Raw genomic sequence first — 25,426 nt, 5'->3', positions numbered from 1 at the left:
TAATATGTTTGTCCATCCATCCATCTTCATCCGCTTACCCGGTACCGTTATGTTTGCGTTTGTTAATAATTAGCCTGTGCCTATGTTAATGATAACGAGCATGTTAGTTAGCAGTTATTAGCCTGGGCCTATGTTAATGGTAACTAGTACGTAGTTAGCAGTAATTAGACTGTACCTATGTTAATGTTAACTAGCATGTTAGTTAGTAATAATTAGCCGGTGCCTATGTTATCTCCTAACATATACCTATGCTCTCAGTCTCTGCTGATTGGGAATAATTGAGATTTCTCTTGGCACAGCTACCATAAGACGTACAACTTCAAGCTCAGTTGGAGACTGCACAGTAACGCTCAGCACTCACCGGAAAAGAGCTAATAGACGTCACTTGTCTCCATCCAGAGCAATAGGGTCTGTTGGTCCATTTAATTCACTGTCTATGCGAATTACATCATTAAATTTCTCACTTCTCTCTCTCGCTAACTCCAACAGATAGTAACTAAAGCTGCGAGATGACTGTAGTGGAGTAACTAAAGTGACTAGTAACTAAAGTAACTAGTAACTAAAGATTTAAGAAGAATGTAGTGCAGTAACTAAAGTAACTAGTAACTAAAGCTGTGAGATTACTGTAGTGGAGTAACTAAAGTAACTAGTAACTAAAGCGGTCAGATGAATGTAGCAGAGTAACTAAAGTAACTAGTACCTAAAGCTGTCAGATGAAAGTATTGGAGTAAAAAGTAGAAAGTGTCTACACACAAAAGAAAAAATCTACAGTAAGTACAAGTACTGTCCATGGTGCTGAAACAGAGCATTACTACTAAAACAGAGTGGGAGCTGTCCATGCTTAAAAAGGGCTTTAAACACATGGATCCACAGATTTCATTCATACATCATATAAAACTATGAGTATATTCAAAAAATGAATATTTGTTGACCCTTATCCGTCTTCCGTCCACCGTGCAACTGTTTTCTTCTTTTTGCTGTTTACAAAGTTGAAAGTAAATGATGGGTCACATTTTTCCTTGTAAATTCCAGTCAGTGTGACTGGTTTTGTATTCTTGTTTAGAAATCATGGTGGAATAAAACCATTCATAACCAATTGTGACACAAAACATAACATCAACCACCACCACACACACACACACACACACACACACACACACACCACACACACACACACACACACACACACAAAACACACACACACACACACACACAACACACACACAGTTACTAAAATGTTATTGTCATTTAGTCTTTGTTTGTCTCTGTGATGTTTTGCATAACAACAAACAGTCAGGAGACATACAATATAAAAGAAATATGAACAAAATGTGTTTTAAAGTGTAGGAGCTATGTTTGAAGCAGGATTGTTGGTTCTGTTCTCCATAAAAAACAGGCAATTGTAGTCAACCTGAACAGCTGTTCATTTTCTCAAAAGAGAAACTACTTCTGCTAAATGCTGCGCAGCTTTGGGGGGGGCAAAGCTGCGCAGCATTAGCAGAATATCTAAAGTGATAATGACATGAGGCTTTACAAAGGTCAAATGCATTTAAATGAGGGGACCAATGAGCAAGCAGGATTTCTTTAAAAAAAGTTGTTCTGATGCCTGAGTCTGTAACTTGTTGGTCCATCAGTGAAGTTCTGTCTCCATCTAGTGGTTGAAACTAAGATGTCACTCCACTCTGTACTGGAGTCCAAGTCCACCTAATAACAGCAGGCTTTAACAGCTTTTCCTTCCAAAGAGACGACATGGAACAGTCAGTTATTGTAGATGTTCACCACAGCTCTCCACAGTTTGGTGCTTCAGATTAATCTCAGCTCTCTAGAGAGGACTGGATCCACCTCACGGAGAGCAGCGACCAGAACTGAGCTGGCCTCACGTCCTTTTCTTCTCACCGTGTCCATCACGTCTCGGGCTTTGTCAGCTCTGCCTCGTGTTCTGGCTGACTGCATTTCACCGTCAGTTAGAACACCACGCTCAAGGAGGTTATCCAGAAGCTGGTTCAGAACTGGATCAGACACTCGGGTTACAAACTGGGTCCGAACCCAAAACAGCTTGTCTTCTAGGGGATCACTGTCCTCTGCTGGGTCATTCCTCCCTGGATTTGGCCCAGTACGACCTGGAAGATAAATGGGGAAAATAATGTCATTTGTGTTATCCTTTAAAAAGTAATCATACATTTATACTATACGTTTCTTGTTTTTTATGACGGCGCCCCCCCCCCCAGGTTTGCGGAGATATCTGGCACATCTATCAGGTGGTGTGCTGCTGCAGCAGGGTGAAGCCCTTACCTTTCAAAGACACGTCCCGTCTCCAGACTTGTCTCCTGTCTCGGTCCTGGATCATCAACGTCACATTCTCTGGGATCGTCTCCAGGAAAACTTCAAATGTTGGATGGTAGTTTGGTCCGTAGTCTGAGCTAAACCTTTCAAGCTGAAACCCAGAAGCAACATGTCATTTTCAGATCTGTTTCTGGCTGATTGGAAGATGTTTTCAACATGATCCGTCTGTGTAGAACCAGCAGAAGTGATTAAACTCACCTCAGGCTGGATCTTAAAGCCCTCAGGCTCACAGTGGACACTGTAACTTTGATCAATGCTGAGACGGCACTTGGAAGAGATCCTAATGTGTTTAGCACCTCTTGTTTCCTCTCAACCTTCAATAACAGAACATTTTATTAGTTTACTTTTTATTTTATTATAGAGCATGTATGAAAAAAACAATATTTATATACGTACATATATGTATGTATATATACGCACATATATATTTATCTTAGACGTTGTATGTAATGAGTATGTATGTACACCACACACACAGACATCAATCCTAATAGTACATAAAACCTACAGATACTACCACCATGTCCGAGCTCATAAAGACCTACACGTATAACACGTCCTACCTCATCTGAGGAGTTGCACAAAGCTCGTAAACATCATAGATTAGGCCCAGCGGAGGCAGGGACAGCGAACTTGCGACCTATTGCAGTGAGTCATCTTCTAACGAATCCCAGATCAGACCAGCGAGGTGAGGACTTCACCAATGATGCGATCTCAGGTCTCAGCTCATCCATCACGAGATGTGGACGACAGACAGCAGGCCATCAAAGAGCAGCGCTGTGAAAGCAAAGACCTGTTAAATTTGGTTTTATTGATAAAGGCTTCATCTACGTTCATTTAGTTCTACTTGAGTTCGCACAACTCCATGGTTTCTAGAGATTTTCCATTATCCATTATTCTTCTTCTTCTCCCACTACAGCCGAAACCAGTACATGGAAGGAGTGTGCCATTTTCAAATCTCCGCAAGGACCTCACATGTGGACAACTAGGTGGCGTTATACTGCGTAGCAGAAGTCCTATAACTATCAAAAACCATATACCCACACGTTCAATGGATCCAACTGAATCTTGTGAATAGGCCACGCCCATTTCCGCCAAGACTTTTGTGCGTGAAAAAACACAATTTATCAAAAACATATACTTTTTCTAATTCCTCCTGGACCGTGCAACTGATCTGCACAAAACTTGGCGCATACCATCTCCGGCCCGACCTGACAAAAAAGTTATTAAAAGAATTTTTATAGAATAACAATTGCGCATATTATGCACAAACAAATTTGTGTAGCTAACTATGAAAACACCAACTTTGCCATATCTTGGCCAAAATAAATTCTGTCAAGGCCAAACTTTGCCATAACCATCTAAGGCTTATCCAATTTTGACAAAATTGGGAGTGGTACAATGTAGGGCCACTCCTGAAGCCACCCCTATGGTGAGGTACTGATTGGTTTAAATGGGTGTGGCCTATGGGACCCATGTTTGGATTCACCACTTACACTAATGGGAGCAACTTTAAATTTAAAGGGTACATGTACAATGGGTCAGAGACCTCACCTACCAAAGATTACACAAGTGGACAACTAGGTGGCGTTGTACTGTGTTTTTGCCTTTATCTACCACGTTACAAAATCAAGCTGAATAACAGGATATAGGCCACACCTTTCTGAAAAAAATTGCAATATCACGCAATGTGCAAAACCAACAAACTCCTCCTAGGCCGTTTGACTGATCTGCACAAAACTTAGTAGGTAGCATCACCAGATGGCCTTGACAGAAAGCTATAAAAAAAAAAAAACTACTTTTAAAGTATGCATATTTGACGACCAAACATGATATATTTGTCTATCTAGCTACAAAATACATATCTCGGCCAGATTAAATGTTATCATCAAAAGACTTGAGGTAATTATTCAGTGCCACTACAATACTCTGTACCAAATGTGGCAAAGATCGGCCCTTAGGGGGTGCAATAATGAATGTTAATTTGTTTTGACCGATAACTCAATTCGTTTTAAAAGGAAATTTGCGATTGCATTATCTTTGCCATTGTGAAGGCTATCGGCATGAAATGGTTCGGCATACCGTTCTGAAGCTCTGAACCAAATTTTGCCTGATGTTTGCCTCCCCACCGTTATGCTTTGGGTTACACTTTCGCTCGCTCCCCAGGGCAACTGGCACGATGAGACTTGGACCCCGTCATAACTGCTTGCAGTTCTAGTTATTTAAAAAAAAAAAATGTTTTCCTGTTCCACATGTGATCTGTCTGGATGAGTATGTTAAGTTTTTTGAATAAACTCCACTACTACACATGAGTACACGTCTTTGCAGTAGTATTAATTCATTCTTCATCATTGAAGACAGTCATGTCTTTACCATCCTTTGCTTCACAGTGTGGAAGGTGGAGCTGACAGAGTGCTCCATCCTGTGAACATTGATGTCAAACAGCGGCCCTGCAGCCATCCTGCCTGCTGATTGGAGGAGGCTCTCATCCCATTGGACAGTGTTGTACAGCAGCTCCGCCTCCTGAGTCGTAACAAACACCAGTCCGGTCAAAGCACACTGGAAAATACCTGGACCAGGACACTTGAACCTGTCAGACACAAAACAGCCAATCACAAGCAAGGTCTCCCTCTGTGGGTCGAACAATGTGTTGACCTAAACCGTTTTTATTCATCTTGTACGTCAAGTTTGACACGTTTCAGTCTTCCTTACTGCGTGGTAACAACCTGCGATCCATCCGACAGTCCGACAGACAGATCAGTGATTCTTCAGCTGATTGATTAGCTGTTGTGAACATCTAACAAAAACCAGTGTGTCAGAATTCACCCAGCTTCTAAAATACAGTTGGGAGCAAACAATTTGGGGCTAAAGTCAGACGTAATCTGCCCGGCAACACAAACACAAAATTCATCCAGCTTTAGTCCTGGTAAAAAGTCCTAAAAACTAGAAATGTGATCACTGCTTACTCAAAAAGTCTTTCTTGACAAGAGAAAGAAGCACCGGTTGCAGGAGTAGAAGTGTATGAGCTTTAAAAGTGAAAAGCAGTTGAAGTGACAGGTTACGTGTGTGTGTGTGTGTGTGTGGGTGTGTGTGGGGGGGCAGTTCTCATGGAGTCCCCTGATGCAGTAAAAAGAGATAAAGTGGACATTAGATTGGAGTGGAGCTGCTGAAAGTATGAAGTACTGTGCATTGATTGGGTTACCTGTATGAAGTCTCTCCAGACTCAGTCAGCAGCTCAGCTGTGAAATGGAACATAATCTGGAAGAAGAAAAAGAAGAAAAAAAAAGTTGATTAGAAACTGCCCGCCCCCCCAACTCACACAGTCCGGTCTATGTGCCACTGCTTCTCTTTCTACTCTACATGCAATATTTACTCTATATCCACCACTTCACTTTCTACTCTACGAGCACTATTTATCCACCACTTGACTAAATAATTATCATTAGATGAAATGATTGCGCACAGATGAAGCCTGCTGGACTGTTTGACAGCAGCTGGTTTCAGAGATGAGGAAGAAGAAAAGATATTGAATGAGTTCATGATGAAGAGAAGAGAGAGAGAAGGTAGAAGTAAAGGGAATAGTAAACCCTGGAGGGGGTAAAACTGAGGACCCCCCCAGTCTGATCACTGACAGATTAATTAAAACGTTAAAGTGAAAGACTGACATTTTTATCGAGAGCCTCTCTACACACATGGTACTGCTGCTTCAACCTCTCTGGATCAGGAGACAGCTGATCCTCTCTTCTGTCCTCAGAAACATCAGGGTTTGTCTTCGACGTAGACGGATCTGGGGGAGAGAAGAAGACACAGGAGATGGCAAACTTACTTTTAGAAATGCTGGTGACCCACCTTTATAAAGGTCTAACAGCACCGTCCCATTCAAAGCCATCAGAGTCCTTTGGAGCACGTCTTTCTCCTCACGTTTCCTGTTGTTAACTACTAGATATTAAATCACGTTTAAGTTGAGGCCACGTCCAAAGTGGGTCATTACAAAGTGAAGACTGAGTTTCTACAATAACATTTACATAGAAATGACAGACTCAAGACAGAGAATAAGAAAGCAACAGATCTGCTGTGGTTACTGAGATCAACCAGCACCTTAAAGCTCCCAGCAGCTAATCTCCAGTTATGGCCCTGTTTTAACAGCGCTATTATGTTTCTTTGAGATATTTACTCACCTCCTTTATGTCTGTCAGGTGCAGCCCTATACACGCTGTCTTTCACCCTAAAGGGATAAACATGAATAAAGCAGTTATCTTCTGGGGAGAGTTAAAGTAAATCCTCATCAGATGAACACTGAAGAAACTTCAACTTATTTTAACACTGCAGTAAAAGTACTAACTTAGCAAAAGAAGTGTACTTCTCTGCTTTCCTCCGTTCTGTGAAGTTAAGTTAGGGAGAAATCTAGCTGCCGTTAGCCATGGTATGTACCTCTGTAGCAGCATGAAGTATTTCAATATTTTAGACAGCGTTACGTTACCTTGAAATTGGTTGTGGTATCTGGGATTATTCGCTACCCAAAAAACTCCCACATAGCCGACTTTGTAATTTTAGACATTGAAGAAACGTTGGGGGTTTCATCTGCACAGACACTGACTGATGGCTTGTACCAACAACAGGTGGGGGGATAATCTGACAGGGATTCCTGACTTGTAATTTTTTAAATAGACTGTATAATAATAATAATAATAATAATAATATACAGAAGTCCACACAAATAAACATTAGTCAAACAAGTCATTTTGCTGTATTTCTAAACACGGTAGCTTTTTGATATTGTGTATATATATATATACACATACATACACACACACACACACATACACACACACACACACACACAGTATATATATTTGGTGATTTGATACTAACTGTATTTTGTTCAATACTGCTGAGTCCGGCATGCACTGACTCCAACCCCCTACTGACCTCAGAGTCTCCAGTTGACAGTCTGTACTCTCCACAAGATCACACAGCAGCTTCACATCTGAATCTTGCAGGTAGTTGCATCTCAGGTTCAGCTCTCTCAGATGGGAGGGGTTGGACTTCAGAGCTGAGACCAGAGAAGCACAGCTGGTCTCTGACAAACTGCAGTCCCTCAATCTGAATAAAGAATAAATGGCAATTATAAAAAAATACTTCCAATACAATCAATACTATACTGTTTTGATCCTTTAAACAGCTGCATTTGGAAATATCATTTCATTTCTTTGTTATATTCTTTGTGTGTGTGTGTGTGTGTGTGTGTGCGCCTGTGGGTTGTGAAGGATCAATATCAACGAATAGACATTTTTGTGAAAACACTTTGAAATGAACAGAAACCAAAGAATTAGTTCTACTTCAGCACATGAAATAGTTTTAGTTGTGAATTAAACATTTTAGATCTCTTTTTTTTCGAAATCAATATTGATTGAGAATCATGTTATTTTCTTGTATTGGCAGCTACTACTGAATCTTTAGTATCGTGACACCCCTAGACAGGACAACAAATCCTCACTTCCATCACGTCAGACAACAACGCTTGGTCAGGTGCCTTTGGCATTTGGTATTGACTCAAAAAGTCTCCTTTAGCGTCATATTTAGACATGCTTGGCAGGGACCCTTGGAGTCAGTATTTGAAGTTCTGGGTCAGGATTAGGGGTGGGGGAAAAAATCGATACAGCATAGTATCGCGATATTTCCCGTGGCGATACTGTATCGATACACAAACGCCAAGTATCGATTTTTTATTATTTAAACTGCACATGAGAATTTAACTTTTTGGTAGTAGAATAATCAAATCAGTTGCTTCTTCAGTCCACCAGATGGCGCTGTTTGTTTTCTGGTGAGGTCAGCGGGGTGACTGTCAGCGTGCAGGAGGATGTAGATAAAATAAACATGTCAGCGTTAGAGAGAGAAATCAGAAATGCACCGTCTGCATTTAAATCAAGTGTTTGGAACTTTTTCGGATTTTTTAACAAGGAGGGGACAACTGAGATGGATATGAGACATGCGATTTGCAAGGAGTGTCGTATGCAAATAAAATACTCAGGAATACCACCAACATGAGGGCTCATCTTACACGCCACCATCCAGAGTTAGCGTTAGCCGAGGACGGTAAAGCTAATGCTAAACCAGCTCCGCCGAAAAACCAACCAACACTGGACACACTTAGCTTGACAAAGCTACCTCCAAATTCAGAACGAGCGAAGAAAATAACTCAAACCATCGCCTGCTCATGTGCAAAGACCTGCGTCCATACAACGTTGTGGAAAAGAGGGATTTTGTCAACAAAACACTGGAACCAAGGTACGTAACTCTGTCGCGCCGCTTTTCACGGATACAGCCGTACCCAAGGTCTACAGAGAAGTTAAACTCAAGTTCAGGAAAGTTTAAAAACAGCAGAACGTGTTGCATTGACTTGTGATGCATCCACCTTATTAAATGCAAACAGTTCAGTTTGCCAGTTGTATAACATTTATAACACATTCATGAAAGGTTTGTTGTTAGTCGCTTGACAGTCACATTTTACAGCAATAAAATCCATGTGAGATGAACAAACAGATGTTGACGATATTTTCCTTTGGGGACAAAATAATGAAGTTGGAAAAAGTAATAGAGTACAATATATCGCGAATATCGCAATATGTTTAAAATCGCAATAATATCGTATCGTGACCCAAGTATCGTGATAATATCGTATCGTGGTGCTCTGGTGATTCCCACCCTAGTCAGGATGTATGTTTAACTGACAACAATGGGACAGTTAGGTCAGGATCAGATCATGGGTGACCAAGCGTCAGTATTTTATGAATGTGGAGTGAGAACGGGTTGGAGAGGAAGCATTGTACACATGTTAAAGTGTCGCTGGTCTCAGATCAGACACGACTAATCAAACTTTAAACACTTGCATCTGGAAATATGCTTCATGGGTTAGAACTAGTCAAGGCAGTCACTTCTCATTTGCATTGTATACAGGAAAGTGAGCTGGAAAATTGCGTTTGTCACATTCATCCCGCTCGTCATTCCCTGTGAGTGTTTTAATATAAGTGTTGATTTTGGAACAATGCTGACCACATCAAAAGTGGGACTACGGCAGTGCTCGTAAGCTAAGTACTGACGGAAGAATGAGGAATGGAGTGGAGAATGGAGTACATGTTGTTTTTGGTGGGGGAGCACCCGGAGAAAACCCATCGACCCTGGGGGGGAATACACAAACTCCACACAGACATGCCCGGAACAATCTGGATTCAAACCCACAACCTTCTTGCTGTGAAGATACAGTGCTGTGTGTGTGTCTGTTTTTTGTGTGTGCCAGTGTGGGTGTGTGATCTGTGACACACACACACACACACACACACACACACACACACACACAAAGACACAGACAAAAACACACACGTGTGTTATGTTGTTATCTGCTCTATTACTATCTAATAATGCTGGTCACGGGGGCTGGTCACGCAACTGTGTTTGCACAGTAGCTTTTGAAATGGATACAGGGAAGACACATGAGAGTGACACACATACACATATATATATATATATATATATATATATATAATATATATATATATATAATATATATATATATATATATATATGTCTCTCTTATGTGTCTCAATTTGAGAACAGACTAAATTTGGTCAAACTGTTCTGAGTGACACTGTGGATCCAATCGGAAGGTTGGTGGTTTGATCCCCGCCCTGCAATTCCATGTGTCGAGTTGCCCCCGATGCTGCCCTATCGGAATGTAAATGTGTGTGAGTGTTTATCTGATGTGCAGGTGGCACCTTGTATGGTAGCCTTGGCCACAGTGTGTGACTGTGTCTGAATGGTGAATGGTTCCTGTACTATGTAAAAGCACTTTGAGTAGTCGTTGAGACTAGAAAAGTGCTATATAACAGTTCATTTACTGAAACACAAACCCAGAAAACAAAAGAACTGCAGGGAATTTAAAACTTCAACAGCATCCTGACAAACTTTGACATGAAACATTCTGTGTTCCACTCAACATCCTTTTAACGGTTAGTCAAAATAATTCACATTTTCTGTTCTGTAAAGATTAGTTATGTCATATAAATTAGGTATATCGACCATGATATGTTTTTTAAAAAAAAAAGACAAAAAATCTTTAAAAGCAGAGGAAAAAGGGCCAAAACGTTGAGGAAAATAGTACCAAACAACAAGCTGATGGTCAATGGGAAGACAACATAAGGGTTCGTAAACACAAGTCTTCTGGGACTGCAGTCTGAATATACTACAAGAAACATGAACATATGAAGAAAAAAACATTTACAACTTTATAGATGTAAGTTCTGTTTGTACATGAATTACTTTCAGTTTTTAATTAAACATGTTAGATCTCTAATAGTAACAGAGTCAGTAAACTGACCTCAGAGTCTCTAGTCTACAGTCTGGACTCTTCAGAAAACCACACAGCAGCTCCACTCCTGAATCCTGCAGCTTGTTGTCACTCAGGTTCAGCTGTCTCAGATGGGAGGGGTTGGACTTCAGCGCTGAGACCAGAGAAGCACAGCTGGTCTTGGACAACCAGCAGTGCTCCAATCTGAATAAAGAATAAATGACGATGATGAAAATCAATTTCTAATTCAATAAATACTATATTGACCCTTTAAACAGCTGAATTTGGGAACATCCTTTGGTCTCTTTGTTTTCATCTATATGCCTGTGTGTGTGAGTTTGTGTGTGTCGTTTGTGTGTGTGTGGTGTGTGTGTGTGTGTGTGTGTGTGTGTGTGTGTGTGATTGTCTGTTTCTTTGTATGTGTTTCTGTGCATGTGTTTGTCTGTGTGTGTGTTTCTGTGTGTGTGTGTGTTCTGAAGGATCAATATCAATGATCAGACATTTCTAATGAACAGAAACCAGAGAAATATTTCTACTTCAGCTGGTAAACTTCTTCCATTTAAAACCAATAGTAGTTGAGAGGATCTTTTGGAACAGATGTGACCACTTACAAAAAATTAGAAACATTAATTTACTTTAAATACTAACAGTGGACATTTTCTACTCTGTTTTTACTCTGAATCCCACCCTCTACTGACCTCAAAGTCTTCAGTCTACAGTCTGGACTCTCCAGAAAACCACACAGCAGCTTTACTCCTGAATCCTGCAGCTCGTTGTAACTCATGTCCAGCTGTCTCAGATGGCTGGGGTTGGACTTCAGAGCTGAGACCAAAGAAGCACAGCTGATCTCTGACAACCAGCAGCTCTTCAATCTGAATAAAGATTAGACTTAGACTTAGACTTCTCTTTATTGATCCTTTTGGGATGACTCCCACAAGGAAATTGAAAATTCCAGCAGCAGTTTTAGCAAGAGAAAAAGAAATTAAGAAATAGATAAAAAAGACAGTATAAGACAACAAAATAACAATAAGAACATTTGTCAATTAAACAAAGAAAAGACCATAAATTATTATTAAAGTGTCAGTGTTGAGTCCAGTATTGAAGTGATAAAGTGATAAAGTGACTAGGTGTGAATTTAAGTCCAGGTGTGCGTGTATGTATGTGTACTGTGTGTATGTATGTATGTATGTATGTATGTATGTATGTATGTATGTATGTATGTGTACTGTGGTGTATGTATGTGTACTGTGTGTATGTATGTACGTGTACTGTGTGTGTGTGTATGTATGTATGTATTCTGTATAAATGTATGTATGTATGTATGTATTGTCCCTCTGCCCTATTTCCTCCTCCCCCCTAGTGAGGAGTTGTATGGTTTGATGGCATGAGGGACAAAGGAGTCCTTGAGTCTGTTGGTCCGGCACTTGGGAAGGAGCAGCCTTCCACTGAACCGGCTCCTCTGGGTGCTGATGACGGGGTGCAGGGGTGGCTGGCATTGTCAGTATGTCCAGCAGTTTGTCCAATGTCCTCCTCTCTGCCACCGTCACCAGTGAGTCCAGCTTCTGCCGACCACAGAGCCGGCCCGCCTAATCATTTATCCAGCCGGGGGTGTCCTTCTTTGATTGCTGCCCCCCCCACACCACAGTGTAGAAAAAGACACGGGTGACCACGACTGGTAAAACTCCACGCAGTTGCAGCAGATGTTAAAGGACGAGCCTCCTCAGAAGTACACCCGGCCGAATAAATGACATGATGAAATCAATTTTTAATTCAATATATTGACCCTTTAAAAAACAGCTGCATTTGTAAAAATCCTTTGCTCGTTTGTTTTTATCTAAATGTGTGTGTGTGTCGTTTGTGTGTGTGTGTTTATCAGAGATATTGTTAGACATTGTTACTGTATTTTTACTTTACCATTTATTTTTGTGCCGACTTTTTACTTTTACTCCTTACATTTTGTTCATTATGGAACAATGAACAATGCCAACTATCAAAAGTGGGACTACAGCCATAGGTGGCCAGTGCTCGTTAGCAGAGTACTGACGGAGGAATGACACAGCCTTCGGGTGTGTGTGTGTGTTTCTGTTTGTGTGTGTATGTCACAGTGTGTTTGTGTATCTATGTTTTTGTGTATGTGTTTCTGTGTCCTGTTTCTGTGTGTGTGCTATGTATGTTGTTGTGTGTGTGTGTTTTGTGTGGTGTGTGGCGCATTTGTTTGTGTGTGGGGTGTGTGTGTGAAGGGGCCTGTTTGTTGTGTCGGGATGTATGTCCCGTGTATGTGTTGTGTTGTGTGGTCTGTGTTGTGTGTGGGGTCTTTTGGGGTGCGTCTGTTTTGTGTCGTTTCTGTTGTGTGTTTTTTGTGTGGGGTTGTTGGGTTTGTGGTGTTTGTGTGTGTGTGGTGTCTGTGTGCGTGTCTGCACCAGTGTTTAGTTGGGGGTGTGTATGTCCCGTGTTTCTGCTTATGTGAGTGTGTGTCTGTGTTTCTTTTTATGTGTGTTTCTCTGTGTTTTGTGTTTTGTTTTGTGTGGTGTGTTTGTGTGTGTGGGGTGTCTGTTGTGTTTTCTTTGTATGCATGTCTCTGTGTTTTTCTATGTATGTGTGTGTGTATGTATGCCAAACCCAATCAACAGAGATCTCTATAATGAAACATGATGGAACAAGTCTAATGGTACTCTATTAGAACAATGAGATCATGTTAGAAAGCACAGCCAGAACCATGTGTCAGAAACTAAGTAACAATAGTGTTAGCCACGATGCTAATGCCATTGATAACGGCCAACAGTGCTGTCACTAACTTTACTCCAACCTTTTCCTTGCAGATTGTCCCGTTACTGAGAATCCAGCTGTTAGAAGGTATACAGTGGTGTGAAAAAGTGTTTGCCCCCTTCCTCATTTCCTGTTCCTTTGCATGTTTGTCACACTTAAGGGTTTCGGAACATCAAACCAATTTAAACAATAGTCAAGGACAACACAAGTAAACACAAAATGCAATTTGTAAATGAAGGTGTTTATTATTAAAAGGTGAAAAAAAATCCAAACTATCATGGCCCTCTGTGAAAAAGTGATTGCCCCCCTTGTTAAAACATACTATAACTGTGCTTGTCCACACCTGAGTTCAATTCCTCTAGCCACACCCAGGCCTGATTATTGCCACACCTGTTCACATCAAGGCATCACTTAAATAGGAGCTGCTGACACAGTAAGGTCCACCAGAAGATCCTTAAAAGCTACACATCATGCCGAGACCCAAAGAAATTCAGGAACATTGAGAAAGAAAATAATTGATATCTATCAGTCTTGAAAGGGTTATAAAGCCATTTCTAAAGCTTTGGGAATCCAGCGAACCACAGTGAGAGCCATTATCCACAAATGGCGAGACATGGAACAGTGGTGAACCTTCCCAGGAGTGGCCGGCCGCCCAAATTACCCCTAAGGCGCAGCGACGACCTCATCCAAGAGGTCACAAAGACCCCACAACAACGTCCAAAGAACTGCAGGCCTCACTTGCCTCAGTTAAGGTCAGCGTTCATACCTCCACCATCAGAAAAGACTGGGCAAAAATGGCCTGCATGGCAGAGTTCCAAGGAGAAAACCACTGCTGAGCAAAAAGAACATCAAAGCTCGTCTCAATTTCTCCACAACACATCTTGATGATCCCAAAGACTTTTGGGACAACATTCTGTGGACCGATGAAACAAAAGTGGAACTCTTTGGAGGGTGTGTGTCCAAGTATATCTGGCGTAGAAGGAACACTGCATTTCATAAAAAGAACATTATACCAACAGTAAAATATGGTGGTGGTAGTGTGATGGTCTGGGGCTGTTTTGCTGCTTCAAGACCTGGAAGACTTGCCGTAATAAAAAGGAACTATGAATTCTGCTGTCTACCAAGAGATCCTGAAGGAGAATGTCCGACCATCTGTTTGTGTACTCAAGCTGAAAAGAACTTGGGTTCTGCAGCAGGACAATGATCCTAAACACACCAGCACGTCCACCACCGAATGGCTGAAGAAAAACAAAATGAAGATTTTGGAGTGGCCTAGCCAAAGTCCTGACCTGAATCCTATTGAGATGTTGTGGTATGACCTTAAAAAGGCTGTTCATGCTCAAAAACCCTCTAATGTAACTGAATTAGGACAATTCTGCAAAGATGAGTGGGCAAAATTCCTCCAGGACGCTGTAAAAGCCTCATTGCACGTTATCGCAAACGCTTGGTTGCAGTTGTTGCTGCTAAGGGTGGCCCAACCAGTTATTAGGTTAGGGGGGCAATCACTTTTTCACACGGGGCCATGATGGTTTGGTTTTTTTTTCACCTTTAATAATAAACACCTTCATTTACAAATTGCATTTTGTGTTTACTTGTGTTGTCCTTGACTATTGTTTAAATTGGTTTGAGTTCCGAAACACTTAAGTGTGAAAACATGCAAAGGAACAGGAAATGAGGAAGGGGGCAAACACTTTTTCACACCACTGTACAGTGGGGTTCGAAAGTTTGGATACCCCAGGTAAAAATTTGTATTAATGTGCATAAAGAAGCCAAGAAAAGATGGAAAAATCTCCAAAAGGCATCAAATGACAGATTAGACATTTGTAATATATGTCACAAAAAGTTAGATTTTATTTCCATCATTTACACTTTCAAAAGAACAGAAAACAAAAAAATGGTGAAAAAAAGTTTGGGCTTGTCTATATGTTCATTTGCAAACTTCAAACGCTGATTTTTGTGGTGAGGACTTAGAAGAGGTTTTCTTCTGATGACTCTTCCATGAAGACCATGTTTGTACGAGTATCTCTTTATAGTGGAATGGTGTAGCACAACTCCAGTGTCTCAAGGTCTTTCTGGATGGATTGTGCAGTCAGACGTGGGTCTGGACTTGCTTTCCTCACAATCCTGCGAGCTGTTCTGTCTGATATTTTTCTTGGTCTTCTAGATCTTGCTTTAACTTCCACTGTTCCTGATGACGGCCATTTCTTATTTACATTCCAAACAGAGGATATTGGCATCTGAAAAAGCTTTGCTATCTTCTTATGCCTTCTCCTGCTTTATGAGTGTCAGCTATTTTCATTTTCAGTTTTCTAGACAACTGCTTGGAAGAACCCATGGTGCTGATAGTTGGGGCTAGGTCAGATGAGTCTGGGCATTTAAAACCTTAAGATTGACATCACCTGGTCTTTCCAGACGATGACTGAGAACAATCCATGACACGTTCAGGTCTCAGCTTTCCAAAGGAGGCGGTGCATGCTAGGACTCCATTTTTTAGTTTTCTCTTATTTTAAAAGTTTAAATGATGGAATCAAAATCTAACTTTTTGTGACATATTATACAAATGTCTAATCTGTCATTTGATGCCATTTTGAGATTTTTCCATCTTTTCTTGGCTTCTTTATGCACATTAATACAAATTTTTACCTGGGGTGCCTAAACTTTCGAGCCCCACTGTATGAAGTGGAAGCGAACGCTGACAGCTGTAGGGCAGCTAACATTACCTTTAACTGTCTCCATGAAGGAAACAAGAACCAGCTTACTAATGATAATGTAAGCATTCTGGCTGGGTGGATGTAGATGTTAAGGTCATGTTGAAACTATTCCCCAATATTCACATAATTTATTGTTTATCAGACGTGATAAGAAAAGCATGTGGGTAGGCCAAGATGAAAAATCTGAGATTAGCTAACACTAGCCAACATATTTATAAAGAATCATATTTAAATGGTCATTTCAGCAGTGAAATAAAACTTTTTTTAGCATTCAAATTATATTCTACTTTCAGAATTTGTTCCAACAGCCCTAGTGAGTTATGCACTGTATGCGAGCACAATACATGAACTGACCTCAGAGTCTCCAGTCTACAGTTTGGACTCTGCAGTCCGTCACACAGACGCTCCACTTCTGAATCCTTCAGGTTGTTGTTACTCATGTCCAGCTCTCGAAAGATGGCTGGGGTTGGACTTCAGAGCTGAGGCCACAACTTCACAGTCAGTCTCAGAGAGGTGACAGGCAGACAGACTGTGATGACAGATAACAAAAACATTTAAAATATAGTCAAATCTGACCCTTTTATCGAAAAAAAAGCACATTTTGATTCACAAGGGTCTGACATTTCATTCCGATATGTTGAGCAGAGAGGTCACGGGACCCGTTTCAAAATGCTCACGCCAGACAGGCAGAGATCAATTCTGTGTAATCGATACTGGATCATTCAGATGAAGAACATATTTTTAAACCCTCCCTATTCCCTTACAACAATAATAACATTGATCTAATTTTCTGATAGATTTGATTCTGATTTACATATTTCAATTGCAAAACTAATGCAACTAAATAGTTTGGATATGAAGGAGATGATAGAGTTGTACAAGGTTCCGTCTGACCTGCTGCAAAGAGACAGGGAGAATCACGTCATACTCTGAAAGCCACGCCCACCGGGGGGGGGGACAACTCTCTGCTTCTGTCTGTAAATTAAGCTACCACACATAACGTAGGCCATCTTGTTAGGTTGGTGTGATGATGCTTTGGGATCCTACAGTCTTCCCATTCTCTCTGCTGATTTCTCACGTCTGGATCCACATTTTTATTTATAAAAACTCAGTTTTTCAGATCGCCAGCTTATGAAAACTTCTGGGTTATTTAGCCTTTTGGTGGTGAATATTACCACCTAGCAGCTTTTGGGGAGGTTTCTGATGTTTTCTAGCAGACAGAATAAAGAGGTGGAACCCTTCACACAATATACACTCTCCCATACTAGAAGTCTAAAAGCAGCTATTTCATCTATTTTTATATATTTAACTGTTTATAATTGCTCTTTAATGTTTAATTTCTTGTACGGCATTGTTACTTTTATTATTTTAATGTTTTTTATGTAAAGTACTTTGAATTGCCCTGTTGCTGAAATGTGCTCTACTAATAAAGCTGCCTTGCATTGCCTTGCCCATAGAATGTGAAAATTAACAGAAACAGCCTTAAAATTAAATTGTTCAATATCTGCTCATAAAATATGATAAAAAGAACTGAATGAAAGTTATTATGAAAAAGCTTAACCTTGCCCCCAATAATAGTGTTTGTACAAATAGTGTTTGTATCTGAAATCGAGGCCTTATAGAAACCAACCGCTGACTCTGTATAGACTGTCAAAAGGCTGTCTGTTGGGATTAATTATGACAGAAGATACTTTAGATCTCCATTGTCTCATTCTCACAGCATTGGCACAAGACATTTGCAGAGTAACATGTCAAATTATTTACAATAAGCAACTTTATCTTTTATAGTGTGTAAGGTTTCTATTGTTCGTGTGTGTAAAGTCTGTATGTTTACTCTAATACTGATGGCCTCAGCTTCACACTGATCTAAAATGATAATCTGAATTTACAGAGCCTTTCGGCAGTTCCTCAAAGCTGGAATCAGCCTGCGTTGTCCCTCCTCTGATGTGTTGTACTTCTCCAGGTCCAACTCCTCCAGAACCTCCTCTGACATCTGCAGCATGTAGGCCAGAGCTGAGCAGTGGATCTCCGAGAGTCTCTTTTCTGATCTGTTCTCAGACTTCAGGAACTCTTGTATCTCCTGATGGACTGAGTCGTCCTTCATCTCCATCAGACAGTGGAAGATGTTGATGCTTCTGTCAGCAGAGATTCCATACTTGTTCATCTCCTTCAGGTTGTTGATGGCTCTCGGGATGATTTCTGGACTGTTGTCTGTCTGACCCAGCAGGCCTCCTAAGAGTCTCTGGTTGGACTCCAGAGAGAGGCCATGAAGGAAGCGGACAAACAGGTCAAGGTGGCCATTCTTACTCTCAAGGGATTTCTCCATGGCTCTCTTCAGGAAGACAACCAGGGATGGGTAATTGTCATGTTCACTGTCACCATGGCTATCTTTGTCTCCAAAGGACTTAAAAATCTTCTTGAAAAAAGACTTTGGTTGTGAGTTTCCATGCTTGAAGTCATCTCCCAGGAAGTCCTTGAGTACCTGTGTGTTCCTGTTGTTGTAACAGTGGAACAGGTAGACTGCAGCCAGATACTCCTGAACGCTCAGATGAATGAAGCAGTAGACTGATTTCTGGAAGATCCCACTCTCTCTTTTGAAGATCTCTGAACAAACTCCTGAGTACAGCGAGGCCTCTGTGACATCCAAACCACAGCGCTCCAGGTCTTCTTGGTAGAACATGATGTTTCCTTTCTTCAGCTCTTCAAACGCCAACCTCCCCAGCTTCAGAAAAACTTCCCCGTCGGCCTCCATCAGCTCCTGTGGACTCGTCTCATGTCCCTCATTATACTTGAGCTTCTTCCTCTTTGTCTGAACCAGCAGGAAGTGTGAGTACATGTCAGTCAGGGTCTTGGGCAATTCTCCTCTCTGGTCTGTAGTCAACATGTGGTCCAGTACTGTAGCAGTGATCCAGCAGAAGACTGGAATCAGACACATGATGTGGAGGCTCCTGGATGTCTTGATGTGGGAGATGATTCTGCTGGACAGCTGACTCTCTTCCTGAAGTACTCCTCCTTCTGGGCATCAGCGAAGCCTTGTACTTCTGTTACCCTGTCAACACACGCAGGAGGGATCTGATTGGCTGCTGCAGGTCGGGAAGTTATCCAGATGAGAGAAGAGGGAAGCAGCTTCCCCTGGATGAGGTTTGTCAACAGCACGTTGACTGATGACTCCTGTGTGACATCTGGAACAGCCTGATCTTTGTTGAAATCCAGTGAAAGTCTGCTTTCATCCAGGCCGTCAAAGATGAAGAGAAGTTTGGAGGCGGAAAACTGCTCTGCTGGGACCTCCTGTAATGTTGGATGGAAAACATGGAGCAGCTCCAGAAGACTGTACTGCTCATCTTTGATCAGGTTCAGCTCCCTAAAGGAAAGAGGAATCACCAGACTGATATCTTGGTTTTCCAAACCCTCAGCCCAGTCCAGACAGAACTTCTGCACTAAGAAGGTTTTTCCAATGCCAGCGACGCCGCTCGTCAGAACCACTCTGATGTGTTTCTGTTGGCCAGGTGAGGCTTTAAAGATGTCACAGCACTTGATTGTAGAGTCATGGAGGGTCTTCTTCTTGGAAGCTGTCTCAAGCTGCCTCACCTCATGTTGGGTATTAACCTCTTTACTCAGTCCATCTTTGATGTAGAGGACAGTGTAGATCCTGCTGAGGAGAATTCTACTTCCTGTTTCAGCTCCTTCAGTCACACGTTCAAATGTCTCTTTCAGCCTGAACTTTTGTTTCTGACGACCAACGTTCACTAAAAAAAGCACAGAGGTGAGAGACAGAACAAGAAAGAGATAACACTCTAGGTGATTCTTCTTAGAACTGTATTACTGTATTAATATTTAAAATTTCAGTTAAAGTTCAGTTAGACTTGAAATTGTGATTGGGTACCAAATTTACTTGTGTCCTTTTTAGGGTACCAACCGGATTGTAGGGGCCCTTTGCTTATCAAAAAAGTCCACTACGGTTGCTGGGTAGATAATTGAGCTATTTAAGACGCATGCACTATGTGATACAATAGTTCAACCATTGGCGGTCAGTATTGGAAATACCAAACAAAAATACCTTAATTCGTCTTTCCATTCTCATAACATTTTGGTCAAAAAGCTGTTTGCTTCCTTCTCCTCCAACACCTGTGCCCTGTTGGACATTGATTAAATCACCTGTGTCACAGCCAAATTGACAGCGCCATGGCAACCCCTGGTGGCGGGAGGACTAACAGCAACAAATATTACACATTAAACGAAAGGGCTCTCACACGGATTATTTCCGAATCCACTCTGTCCTTCATTACACCCCCCCAATGTTAAATGTCTGCGTTGTGCGACTCAACAAATGTCTCTAAAAACTGGAACATTTATAATGTTAAATGTCACAACAAATGTCTCCGTATTACAACAGCAGTGGTGTGTTCAGACATGAAGACATCAGCACACAGATTGACAGACTTACTTTGCTTAGAGCTGCTCTGATTGGCTGCCTGCAGTCCAGCTCTGGTTCTGGATCTGGACGGCTGCTCCTCCTCAGAAGCATCACTCCTCTTCCTCTCTCTGTGGAGACATTTCTTCATCACTATTGTTGTTGAAACAACTGAATATGGTGAAAGACCAGCATGTAACAGTGATGTCCACACTGTTTCCTGTGTTGTAAGCCCTTCTGTTTTCTATCAAATGCATGATTAAGATAGCCTGGATCAACAGTACATTCATGTCAGGCTTTGTTTAACCACGGATCAGCTGATAGACACGTTACTGTGTCAAGAGTTAACTTTATTTAATATTGGATGAGGCATTTTTTGAATAACTCATCTGCATAGAACAATGACTTTCTGTTCTTCTGTTCTAATTTCAGACCTTCAGGCTTTTTTGGAGATGGATATCATTTTTTATGTTTAAATAAGAATGTGGATAACATTAGTGCTAGTGAGATACCTGCTACAGCTAAAATCAATACATGCCATGGCAGAAGACACTGAAAAGATAGTCATAAAATGAGTTAGTATCAGTGGTCTTACTTTGTGTCTGATTGTCCAGATTCATTACTGGAGAATGGAGGTTCATCTTTGGACCGGTCACTCTTCATAGACAGACAGTCGGATACTCCAGACTCTGCTCCGTCCTCCTCTTCCTCCAAGTCACTCATCTTCTGATCTGAAGTCAGTCTGAGAGGTACAACAGGGACACTGACTGGGAGCTCACCACAGTTAGAGGTAACAAGTTGCAAGTAGCTCCCATGGCGCCATTTTAATGCTACAAAGCCATCACCTGCAGTTAGCATCCCATTGACTGCCATTCATTTTTGCGCCACTTTGACAGTGAATAACTTTACATCTGAAGCGTGTCAAGACTCTATTTGTCCATTGTTTATTCTAAACAGAACACGTCAATGTCTAAAAAGGCTCCATTACCTTGTAGGTCACCTTATTGGCTCCGCAGCACGCGTTTTTACGCGTCATTACCGTCGCATAGTCGACAAATCACCTTGTTGTCAGGAGAAGCACGCAAACAGTTTGGGCTTCTATTAGCTGTTTAGGTTTAATTACTAATGTTAACTAGCATGTTAGTTAGCAATAATTAGCCTGTATAACATAAACTACGCTCTCCGTCTCTGCTGATGGGAATGATAGAGATTTCTCTTGGCACAGCTACCAGAGGACTTACAACTTTCTGACAGGTTGCCCACATCACAAAAATGTCAAGTGCGCGCGCACACGCACACGCGCACACGCACACGCGCACACACACACACACACACACACACACACACACACACACACACACACACACACACACACACACACACACACACTTATCTTTAAATGTGTGTTTTCTGAAGTTCCAGCAGGTTTAATGCGTATTTTTCAGCCAATCAGGACTTCGTGTCAACCATCAATGTTCATTCTAACATTTCTTTCCTCTACAGTCCCTCGGGAGAAAACGGTCTCAGAGACTTTAACAGTAAAATAATAAATGGTGGATTAGCACTCACCCTTCCTCAGCCTTCACTTCCTCTTCCTGCTCTCTTCTCTTCTCTCTAAATGGAGACCACACTGACTCACCTCTTTCACTTTCAGGGTCTCCTCCCTGTTCTCATGGACCGGGATCACCTCCTCACTGTGAATCCTCCCCTCTCTGTTTACAAGAAATCCCATGACTTCATGTGAAATGTGAAATTGAAATGTTTATAAGTGTGGAACATTTAAATCTAACGATTGCAACGCCATGATTCCCAACATCCCCCCCCCCCCCCTGTTCTGTTTGACTAACTATTGGTCTGTAATGAAGATGCGGTATTCTAAAGTGTAGATGATTAAATAGATAATATGCTGCTGGTTAAATATGTTGTGTGTTAAATGGGTGAAAGTGGTAATCAGTGTTGTTCCAGGTGAACACACCTTCAGAGTAGATACACCTCCACACAGCACACTTCCATTTAATAGGAGTCAGTATGTGTTCCTCGCCTAAAACCTGCTTCAGCTCAACTTTACACACAGGACTCAACATGAGAACACACATGCACATCAACAATCCAGTGCACGTAGAAGTGATTTCCACTATCTGGAACTTCAGGTGACTCTGGTGGGATTTTAAAGTTGCTCTATGCCCCCATCTTGTTGTCACATGTGATATTACATCTACAGCCTGAATGCTGAGGCTTTACACATGGCATTTCATTCATACATCATATTAAACTTTCAGTGTATTCAATAAATCAATATTTGTTAACCTTCATCTTGTCTTCCCGTCCACCGTGCACCTGTTTTCTTCTGTTTTGCTGTCTAAAAAGTTGAAAGCTGAAATCATCATGTCTAACACATTCTTAGCCGACTTTATTCCAACTCATCACCACTAGTTTTACACTTGTTTTAGAAATCCTGGTGAATAGTCCTCATGTATATGAAATGAGCCATACAATTAGAGAAAAGAAAGCAGTCACTGTGAATGATAGGGACTAATAGTTAACATCAGAGGAAGTTCTTTGAGGGAGATCACAGACTGGTAGATGTCAACGTTCAGTCAGAATACTGTTTTCAAATCATTTCCTGTTTTTACTGGCAGCACATGATCAAAGCCTCTGTCCTCCTCGGTTTGCCGTTTGGTTTGGGACAGAATACTAAGAAATGACCAACCAGTTCTGTCTTAAACCTAGATACTTCTATAGAACTTTGTTCACTTGTTGTTGAAAGAAACCCCCCCAAAAAAAGGAAAGAAGGGTTAACTTTTGCATACAAATACAAACCAAATTGCCCCAAAATAAGTTGGATGCACGGATGTACATTTTTACATAAACCAGTCTGTGATCAACATGCTCTGATCTTAAATATTACATTAATAATTCTGCTTTTTCGTAATTTTAAAATTAGGTATAAGGTCATTAAAATTAGGATAATTGATCATGGATTAAAAAAAACATTGAAAAAATGGACAAACGTTAAAGAAAGCACCAAAAGCGACAGAAAAAGTGCAAAAAAAGTTATTTTTTTAATTTTAACACGGAAGGATAAGAAGTTGATGGTTGACGGGAAGACAACAAACGGGTCAAGAACGAGGGAAAAAGGGTTGAAGGCTAATTAGAGCTGTGCAATTGATGGACATTTTAATCACGATTACAATATTTTGGCTCCTAATGATCCCAAAAACAGAGAAATTGCAAAAAAATAATATTTATTTTCATGTTTAAATGAAAAAAGTTTAAACTGGAAAAGTATGAAGGGAAATTTCAGTTCTCAGTTCTTCAGTTCAGAAAAAAACATTTAAATAACCACAAAACCTGGAGAAAGATGTTAGAAAAGGATGGAAGGAAGTAAAGAACGGCAATAATAGGTTGAGAAAAGTAAAAGAAAATTCAAAGAAGCTAAACAAAAAGACAAACTTGGGGGTGAATGACAAAAAGACGGTAAAAAAAGGACAACAACTTCACAAAAATCAACAAACTTGAAAAAAAAGCAGAAGGAAAGAGTATGTCCAAAGAAGATGTCAGAAACAGTTTGGTAGAAAAAAAGTCTCCATAAAGAGGAACAGGAGGAAAGAAGCCTTTAGTGACCTTAACAAATTTTACAATCGGACACACACACACACACACACACACACACACACACACACACACACCACACACACACACACACACACACACACACACACACACAAACTTTATTATCAATTACAAACATTTTATTGTCAGGTAGCTTTGTCTCTGTGAAGTTTTGCATAACAACAAACTGTCAGGAGACATACAATATAAAATATAAAAGAAATATGAAAAGATATACAATATGTGTTTTTAAAGTGCAGGAGCTATATTTGATGCAGGATTGTTGGTCCACTGAAACATTCAGCACCCAAAACAGGCAATATGTAGTCAACCTAAACAGCTTTTAATTTTCTCTGAATTCTGCATGTTGTTGGTCCATCAGTGAAGTTCTGTCTCCATCTAGTGTCTGAAACTAAGAATTACACTCCACTCTGTACTGGACTCCATCTCTTTCAGAGTCCAAGTCCACCTAACAACAGCAGGCTTTAACTGCTTTTCCTTCCAAAATAGATGACGTGGAACAGTCAGTTAATATAACCCAGAAGCAACATGTCATTTTCAGATCTGTTTCTGGCTGATTGGAAGATGTTTTCTACATGATCCGTCTGTGTAGAACCAGCAGAAGTGATTAAACTCACCTCAGGCTGGATCTTAAAGCCCTCAGGCTCACAGTGGACACTGTAACTTTGATCAATGCTGAGACGGCACTTGGAAGAGATCCTAATGTGTTTAGCACCTCTTTGTTTCCTCTCAACCTTCAATGACAGAACATTTTTATTAGTTTACTTTCTTTTTTATTATACAGCATGTTTATAAAACAATATATATATATATACAGTATATACATACATACACACATATACATAAATACCTACAAGGTATACGTACCTCATCCAGAAGGACGTTGCCAGGCAGCAGTAAAACATCTAGTACTTGAGGCCCCATGTCCGGAGGCCGGAGGAACAGCAGAACTTGGGCCTCTATTGGCAGTGAGAAGTTCACAAATCTTCTAACGAAATCCCAGATCAGACCCAAGGCAGAGAGGTGAGGGACCTTCACGACCACATGAGTGTCTGTAATCTTCAGCGGCTCCAAGATGCTCATCCCATCATCGGAGATGTGGACGACAGACAGCAGGCCATCAAAGAGCAGCGCTGTGAAAGCAAAGACCTGTTAAACTTTGGTTTTATTGATAAAAGCTTCATCTACCGTTTATTTAGTTCTACTTGAGTTCAAATA

At 40.9% G+C, this 25,426-nt stretch overlaps 2 protein-coding genes across 2 annotated transcripts; both read right to left on the bottom strand.

The window, feature by feature from the left end:
• Positions 1–1,793: 1,793 nt before the first annotated feature.
• LOC116672157 (uncharacterized) lies at positions 1,794–25,386 on the bottom strand. Its single transcript, XM_032503809.1, has 4 exons — positions 25,076–25,386; positions 24,826–24,942; positions 2,293–2,434; positions 1,794–2,120 (listed from the first exon to the last, which is right to left on the bottom strand). The coding sequence occupies exons 1-4, from the start codon at positions 25,289–25,291 to the stop codon at positions 1,804–1,806; spliced, it is 792 nt and encodes a 263-aa protein (XP_032359700.1). The 5' UTR covers positions 25,292–25,386; the 3' UTR covers positions 1,794–1,803.
• On the bottom strand, positions 4,685–21,394 carry LOC116672155 (NACHT, LRR and PYD domains-containing protein 12-like). Its single transcript, XM_032503806.1, is given in 13 exon segments — positions 4,685–4,933; positions 5,546–5,601; positions 6,009–6,130; positions 6,522–6,568; positions 7,273–7,446; positions 10,718–10,891; positions 11,386–11,559; positions 16,519–16,616; positions 16,618–16,693; positions 18,054–19,152; positions 19,155–19,910; positions 20,609–20,706; positions 21,171–21,394. Coding segments are annotated over 13 exon segments (3,231 nt in total). The 5' UTR covers positions 21,299–21,394; the 3' UTR covers positions 4,685–4,704.
• Positions 25,387–25,426: the final 40 nt, after the last annotated feature.

Source organism: Etheostoma spectabile, chromosome 22, assembly GCF_008692095.1.
Source record: "Etheostoma spectabile isolate EspeVRDwgs_2016 chromosome 22, UIUC_Espe_1.0, whole genome shotgun sequence".
NCBI classification, from domain to species: Eukaryota; Metazoa; Chordata; class Actinopteri; order Perciformes; family Percidae; genus Etheostoma; species Etheostoma spectabile.
Note: the sequence above shows the minus strand (reverse complement) of the source record. Positions and strands in the feature narration are given on the sequence as shown.

Coding starts and splice junctions, on each gene's coding strand:
- LOC116672157 (XM_032503809.1), bottom strand. CDS start 25,291: ATGAGCATCTTGGAGCCGCTGAAGATTACAGACACTCATGTGGTCGTG. Junction 2,435..24,825: donor GCTTTAAGATCCAGCCTGAG/GTGAGTTTAATC, acceptor TCTGGGTTTCAG/CTTGAAAGGTTTAGCTCAGA. Junction 2,121..2,292: donor ACGGGACGTGTCTTTGAAAG/GTAAGGGCTTCA, acceptor TTTATCTTCCAG/GTCGTACTGGGCCAAATCCA.